Source organism: Cyrtonyx montezumae, unplaced genomic scaffold (assembly GCF_038088225.1).
Source record: "Cyrtonyx montezumae isolate F1298 unplaced genomic scaffold, pur_monq_1.0 scaffold_3, whole genome shotgun sequence".
Classification (NCBI taxonomy): domain Eukaryota; kingdom Metazoa; phylum Chordata; class Aves; order Galliformes; family Odontophoridae; genus Cyrtonyx; species Cyrtonyx montezumae.
The window spans coordinates 3779024-3787123 of record NW_027072034.1 but is presented as its reverse complement, the minus strand read 5'-3'; the positions used below and the strand labels follow the sequence as shown (position 1 = coordinate 3787123).

At 54.3% G+C, this 8100-nt stretch overlaps 1 protein-coding gene across 1 annotated transcript; it reads left to right on the top strand.

Moving 5' to 3' along the window:
• Positions 1–389: 389 nt before the first annotated feature.
• PCDH8 (protocadherin 8) lies at positions 390–4533 on the top strand. Its single transcript, XM_065742099.1, has 3 exons — positions 390–2801; positions 2922–3132; positions 3526–4533. Exons 1-3 carry the CDS (start codon positions 390–392, stop codon positions 3897–3899), a joined length of 2997 nt encoding a protein of 998 aa, XP_065598171.1. The 3' UTR covers positions 3900–4533.
• Positions 4534–8100: the final 3567 nt, after the last annotated feature.

The following is an 8100-nucleotide window of genomic DNA, read 5'->3' as shown; positions in this document are numbered from 1 at the left end:
TTGCCTAAACCCGGAGGGAAAAAGGGGAAAAAAAGGAGGGGAAAAAAAGAGGGAAAGAAAGGGAGAAAAAGCGTTTGAAAAAAATGGAGGAAGAAGAGGGGAAAAAAAGGAAAGAAAGAAAAAAGCCCCCCCAAGGTCCGGGAGTTAAGGGAAACAAAGGCGGGCGCCCCGCGCGCCCCGCTCCCGCCGGCTGCCCGAGCCGGCTGAGGGGGATCGTCGGGAGCCGCCCGCTTCCCATTGGTTCCACCGCCGCCTCATTTGCATACCGCCGTCTATTAAAGGCGGCGCGGAGGTACGGACGGGCGCAGACGGTGGTGTCGGGTGTGTGTGCGCGGGAGCTGCGTACGGTCCTCGCAGCGCGTTTCCCCTCAGAGTCCCGCGCAGGTGCCATGAGCCCCCTGCGGCTGCTGGCCGCCGGCTGCCTGCTGGCCCTGTCCCACTGCAAGACGGTGCGCTACCGCACCGACGAGGAAGGCGCGCCGGGCACGGTGATCGGCACGCTGGCCGACGAGATGCCGGTGAAGGCACCCGGGGAGATGAGCTTCCGACTGATGCGGCAGTTCAGCAACAGCTCGCTGGTGCGGGTGCGGGAGGAGGACGGACAGCTGAGCATCGGCGAGGCGGGGCTGGACCGGGAGAGGCTGTGCGGGCAGGCCCCGCAGTGCGTGCTTGCCTTTGACGTGGTGAGCTGCTGGCGGGAGCGCTACCGCCTGGTGCACGTGGAGCTGGAGGTGCGCGACATCAACGACAACGCGCCCCGCTTCCCCCGCGCCCAAATGGCGCTGGAGGTGTCGGAGAGCGCTGCGCCGGGCACCCGCCTCCCGCTGGAGGTGGCCGTGGATGAGGACGTGGGTTCCAACTCCATCCAGAGCTTCCAGGTGTCCCTCAACAGCCACTTCGGAGTGGAGGCGCAGACACGGGCGGATGGGGCACGCTGCGCGGATCTGGTGCTGCTGCAGGAGCTGGACCGTGAGCGCCAGCCTTCCTACACCTTGGAGCTGGTGGCCAAGGATGGTGGCAGCCCTGCACGCTCAGGCACAGCCACAGTGCACGTCCGCGTCCTCGATGCCAACGACAACAGCCCCACTTTTGCCCGGAGCTCGGTGACGGTGGAGCTGCCCGAAGATGCACCGCCCGGCTCGCTGCTGCTTGATCTGGATGCTGAGGATCCCGACGAGGGCCCCAACGGAGAGGTGGTCTATGCCTTCGGCAGTCAGGTGCCCCCTGAGGCACGGCGGCTCTTCCGCTTAGACCCGCGCTCCGGCCGCCTGACGCTGGAGGCCGCTGTGGACTACGAGCGCACCCGCACCTACGAGCTGGACGTGAGGGCCCAAGATCGTGGTGCCAGCCCAAGGGCGGCCACCTGCACCGTCGTGGTGCGCCTTACCGACGTCAACGACAACGCGCCGCGCATCAGTATCAGTGCCCTGCGTGGGGCCGGCAGTGCCGCCGGCGTGGCCTATGTCAGCGAGGCGGCCGCCACTGAGAGCTTCGTGGCCCTTGTCAGCGCTTCCGACCGTGACTCCGGCACCAATGGGCAGGTGCGCTGCAGCCTCCGCGGCCACGACCACTTTGCCCTGCAGCGGGCCTACGAGGACAGCTACATGATCGTCACCACGGCGGCGCTGGATCGTGAGCGCATCCCTGAGTACAATCTCACCGTGGTGGCCGAGGACTTGGGCTCCCCACCCTTCAAGACCGTCCGCCAGTACACGGTGCGGGTGAGCGATGAGAACGACAACGCACCGCTCTTTGCCAAGCCCCTCTATGAGGTGGCGGTGCCGGAGAACAACCCGCCAGGCGCCTACATCACCACCGTGGTGGCCCGTGACCCTGATCTTGGCCACAATGGGAAGGTCACCTACCGGCTGCTGGAGACCCAAGTTATGGGGGCCCCAATCTCTACCTACGTCTCAGTTGACCCTGCCACTGGGGCCATCTATGCCCTCAGAACGTTCAACTACGAGATCCTCAAGCAGCTGGACCTGAGGATCCAGGCCACTGATGGAGGTTCCCCACAGCTCTCCAGCAGCACTCTTGTCAAGGTGAGGATGGTGGACCAGAACGACAACCCTCCAATCATCATCCACCCAGTGCTCACCAATGGGTCGGTGGAAGTCAGCGTCTCCAGCAAGACCTCCCGCGATGCCCTGGTGGCCCAGATCAAAGCTCGTGATGCAGATGACGGGGCCAATGCTGAGCTTTCCTTTGCCTTCCTGGAAGAGCCCCAGCAGGACCTTTTTGCCATCAACCCAAGCACTGGGGACATTGTGCTGAGGGGTGACCTCTCTGAAGAGCTAGGGCAGCTTTTCAAGGTCATCCTCACTGTGACAGATAACGGAAGGCCCCCTCTGGCCACAACTGCCACTGTCAACTTCCTGGTGACTGCCACTGCTCCTTCCAGCATCCAGGAGGTAGCCAAGCCCAGCTCCTGGCAAGGGAAGGCCTTGCAGTGGGACATCCCTCTGATTGTGATCATCGTCCTGGCGGGCAGCTGCACCCTCCTCCTGGTGGCCATCATCACCATTGCCACCACCTGCAACAGGCGCAAGAAAGGGAACGAGATGAAAAATAACAGCCCCCTGAAGGAGCAGATCGACATTTCCCACCTGGAGAAGGGCCGGCAGGAGGACAGCAGCCAGAGGGGGAACATGTTCGAGGTACGAACCTTCCCCAGCAAAACCTCTTTCAGCGGCCCCGACCCTTCTCCAGCAGCTGAGGAGATCTCCACCGCGGAGAGCAGCAGTGACAGCGCTTGCCTCTACGAGGGTCAGAAGAGGCTTAGAGGAGCCGGCGGGGAGGTAAGGTTCTGGGCATCCTGGAAAGCAGAGGGTGGAAGGGGAGGATCGCGGAGTGTAAATCACAGGGTTGCAGTTCTGATGCTAATTGACCCTTTACTACTTCCCCCTCCCCCTCCCCAGCAGGGTTTCACTGTCGCTCCGAGCTTCGGCAAAGAACCCGCTCCGCCCGTGGCCATTTGGAAGGGGCACTCCTTCAATACCATCTCGGGCCGGGAGGCAGAGAAGTTTAGCGGCAAGGACAGCGGCAAAGGCGACAGCGATTTCAATGACAGCGACTCGGACATCAGCGGGGACGCCCTGAAGAAGGACCTCATCACGCACATGCAGAACGGTAAGGGCTCTGTCCTGCTCCCAGCACGATGCATCTCTCTGTGCAGCTGAATGGGACGGGGTGCTGCATGGGGGGAGGCATCACGCACAGGGCAGGGAAACCTGATACTTGCCTCCAGAGCTGCGTGGGTCTCCTCCCTGCAGGCTGCTCTGTGCTGGCTCCTGCCCACACTGAGCACTGAACGCATTGCTTCAGAACTGTGGGTGTTTTCACCCCCTCTCCTCAAAAACCTTCCCCTTAGTTTACTCCTGTGATCGAAATGGCATAACCCTACTTCCCAAAGCTTCTCAGTGCTGTCGTCCGTGCGCTGTCCTCTCGTGATGCATAGCTGCAGGCTGCGGGTGGTGTGGCTATGTTCCTGCAGCAACAACAGGTTCCTCCTTCCCTCTCTAGGTCTGTGGGCTTGTACAGCTGAGTGCAAGATTCTGGGCCACTCGGACCGCTGCTGGAGCCCCTCCTGTGGCCGAGCCAACCCGCACCCCTCTCCCCACCCCCCGGCTCCCCTCTCTACCTTCTGCAAAAGCACATCCTTGCCCCGGGACCCTCTCCGCAGGGACAACTTTTACCAGGCCCAGCTGCCGAAGACGGTGGGGCTGCAGAGCGTCTATGAGAAGGTGTTGCACAGGGACTTTGACCGGACGATCACGCTGCTGTCCCCACCACGTCCCGCACGGCTCCCTGACCTCCAGGAGATCGGGGTGCCCCTCTACCCGGCCCCCTCAACCAGATTCCTGGGCCCCCAGACTGATGCCACCGAGAAACCATAACCCTCTTCCCCCCCCCCTCCCCCCATGGCCCCATCCACACGTCCCCACACGCACGCGACTCGGTCGCTCCTGGGAGCCTTTAAGTTATTGACCAGACCCAGTGTTGTATGTGTAAATATGCAAGATGTGCCTTAAAACATGAAGGTGTTGGAAAAGATTTCCAATCGGTACTGTTTGGTATTTGCAAACAACAACAAAAATTTGTTTGTAGTTCATGTAATTTTTATGAAATGTGCAGTATTTAATTTTTTTCCTCTTTTTCTACATTGTTGGTTTTTTTTTTTTGCATTTGGTTTGCCCATGGCCTGCCATTTTTGTAGTGTTTTTTAACCTGTACAGTGTGTAATGTTTGTACATAATGAGAATGGGTTATATTTTTATATAATAAAAGCTTAAAAAATGGGAATTCTTGCCAAAGGAACTGTCTGAAAGACACAATAATAATATCCTGAATATGTAGAATCTTGTAAGGGAAATTCCTCTTTCACAGTGTAATATTAACCCAAGCAGCTCAGTGTACGGAGACGTTCGCCTTGCCAAGTGTAACTTGTATCTCTTGAATCTGTGGTCAGTTTAAAGTTAAATGTTATTTAATTGCCTTTGGTTCCTGTAATCTGTGTCACTGATAAACACTAATAAAGGTTTTGTGATGTGCTGGAGGGATCTGTCTGTTGTTCTTCACAACTCGTAAATCTCTGTGGGTCAACAAAGCCACAGGAGGAGCATGAGCAGTGCTACCTCCGGTCTCCCCCATTCCTCATCTCCTGTGCTGGAGAAGCAGCTCTGGAGTTGGTAATGCTGGGACACAGAGGGATGTGGAATGCTGTGTGATAGCTGTGTGCTGCTCGCTGCCTGTGTGAGCTCCTGCTCTTTGCTGGTGGAAATCAGTGCAACTCCAGTGAAGCTACATCAATCAGCTGAAGTGCTTGCGACGTAGAAATATCTTTGCATCAGCAACCACTGGAGCACTTTGCTTCCTGATAAGGATGAAACTGATAAGAACGAAGCTGCACAGGCATGTGCTGCTAGGTTTATATCTTGTTGAAGCAGCCATGCTGAAGTATATAAGCACTGAAGTGTGTTTGACTATGTAGTCCTTAAACACTAAGAGAAAGGCACATGTACCAGAGATAGTACTTTGTCTGGAGGTTCAATAAGAGCTCCAGCTTTTCTGAATGGAAGAATGGATCTGTATGTTGAATGTGTAACTTCACGTCCAAACCAATAATCTATAAACCTGTGCATGACAAAGCTTTGGTTTTGTCACGAATTCTTCCTGTGATATGCCTAATTAGTATGGTGTGTATAGAGAAAGGATGACTCATGAGGAAAATATAGGGCCTTCTTAGACATAAACAAAGTCTCATTAGACTTTATAAGCAGAAAGTAGTGTCCTGCCTCTGTGTCCTTTAACAGAGAGAATTTCCCTCTCACCCCTCACTCCCAGCTTTGTCAAGCTGAGTGTGACCAATTCTTCATGCACACGCTCTGAGATTTAACAGGGCCTTCTTAAAAGAGTCTGCGTGGAGATTGGTGGTGGGCAGGGAGTATCAGTGCACACGTTTGAAGGGAATTGATATCACGCTGATGCCAGACTGGATTGGGATGCAACCTCGGTGATACAGCTTTTACAGTCAGGAGGACGGGTGAGAGGCTCTCATGATGGATGGAAACCTGGTAGTAAAAGTCAGGGTGCATCTAAATAACCGAGAGGGCCGTCTTGGTTAAATTTAGAGCTGAGGCTGAAGGGTGGGTGCTGAAAAGGGAGCTCGGAGCCTTTCTGCCAGCTAATCAACAGTGATTCAGAGCAGCGAGTCTGCATGAGGAGTAATTAGTCATAACTCTTAAAGCGCAGAGGAAAAGGCTCTCTGCCAATAAAGGAGGGCAGTCTGATAAGCTAGTTCCTTACGATCCAGTCTGAAACCTGGGATATATATTGCGATACCTCCAAGGCGGGTCCCCAGGTCCTGATGGGTGGGAGGCAGCAGCTGCCAAAGGGCAGTTCCCAGCTTGGATTGGAGTGACCTACTCACAGTGGTGTCTGCGATGGACCCTGTGCGTGTTCTAGTGTCCCTCTCAGTCTTTGACTTGGGGCCACCTAAGAGGCAGTTTAAGAGAAGGAGAAAAAAGACACCTGCTCCCAAAGCAGCCTTCAGCACTGGGTAAGCTACAGTCCAGGTCTGGCAGCCTTGAGGTCCCAGTAAAATGTCAGGTTCATCCCCCAGGGTTAACATTCAGTGTTTAAATCAGAGCTACTCACTCTGCAAGGACTCTCTGGTTAGTGGAAATTTGTGGACCTGCCCCTGAGAGCTTCACATCACAGCTTGGAGAGTAGCAATGGGACAGCTTGGGTGAACCACTGAGGCACCTGCACTTCCTTTTGACTGCTCAAGCTCCTTTAATCTTTAGATACCTAAATGAGCTGGGAGAGGTCTGCAGGCTCCCTTAGGTAACACTACAAATCATTCGAAGTGCAGCCGAGTGGAGATGGGAGCCCAAGGCTTAGCTCAAGGCAGGGCCCTTGAATCAAGCATTTGCTTTGCTGATGCCCTTTCACTGTGCATGCCCTAGTTTTTGTCTTTTATTTTTCAGTTAGCGTAACTGAGATTTTCGCTATAACACACCAGAAATTAACACAGGTCGATCAATTAAACTCCTCTTATTTGCCAAGCTCTAACGCTGAGCTTACTCCCACAGAAGTCTCTGATAGCCACCTATGACTGAGTCAGTGGAAAGAAAGAGGAAATTCTGGGACATTAACCATCTCCTCCTAAACTGGGAGCTAACGTAAGTCTGGTCATGGAGAAGATTCTGCTCCTTCCCATCCCTCCCTACAGGCAGCCGGGACTACTGGGCAGTTGGGGTGGTAGCACTCATGCTTATGAGTGGATGCAACAGCTCTGGTTGGGAGGTTTAATCCCATCACCTCAACGAGTGCTGGAGACACTTGGAAAAAGTGGCTTGGACCAGCCCTGACAGCAAAGAATAACCAGGGTGGGATTTAACTGAAGAGTCAAGTAGACATGCCATTTCAGTCCAAAATGGAGATGTCTACAACGTGCCTACATGGCAGATGGTGGAGAGCTGGGCAGAAGTGTGCAGGAGGCTGTCTAGCTCATCTTCCACAGCAAAATCATTCCCCAATCTCCCTAAACTGCATTGGCAACATTGCCTTTGTATATAACAGTGTGTTAAGCACCTGCCTTGCACATAGGCACATGCTTGTGGAAGCAGAAATTCATATGTGGATGCAGAAATTAAACCTGGGATGCTGCAGTACTTGGGCAGATTTTCCCAGGTCAGAGTAGACTGTCTATGGGAGTGCTGTCACCAGAAGGGATCATTTCCGTCTCCAGTTTTGTATTTCCATGGCTGCTTTGCCACCAGCACCCAGGCAGCTCTCCTGCTCCTTCCTGCTCCTTCCTGCTCTGAGGAAGGCTCAGAAGGCCTGTACAAAAGCACAAAAACTGGGCTGATTCCTGCAGATTTACCTCACCCAGGAGTCAGATGAATGTCAGAAGCAGCCAGAGAGGAGGTGATTTGGGGGAGGCCTCCTTTGCAGGAAGGCAGGACTGTGCTTTTGGGCAGCAGCCAACAGTTAGGTCAGCCTATATGTAGTGTAAAACCTCTGGAGGTTTCTAGGCAATTTCAGTCGTAATGCATCATGACTTTTGGATGCTTTGAAGGCAGAGCAGCAGTAGTGATAAAGCCAACTCACTCTCCAGGTGTTACCCAAGGCCAAATCTAGGCTAAAAAATGTGGATTAGTGGCAGAGGAGAAGTAAGTGTCACTTCCTTCCATACATGCCAAGGTCTTCAGATGCTCTTTATTTAGGAAGATGCTTTGGAGAAGCTCCCCACAGTTGGGTTCCCCATCCGTAAGTAGCCATAAGGATCCCTCCACTCAGCCATTCTTCCTAATAGACGCACAAAGCCGGTTTGGCACTCCCTGCCTATGATGCCCATGGCACTGGGATCCCTACCACTCTCAGGGCTCTCAACGGACTCACATACAAGGCAAGGAAATGACTGCATCATCAAGCAGTGCTCAAGGATGTGGATGCTTTTGTGGTAACTTCATCATCCAGATGTGAGGTCTCTAAGTTTGGATTTTCCCCCTGTCTCAATCCAGCCAGTAAAACCAGGGTGAATGTGCTAGGGGGCAGAGGTGAAAAATGCCTCCCGTCTTTCTGGGTGACTTC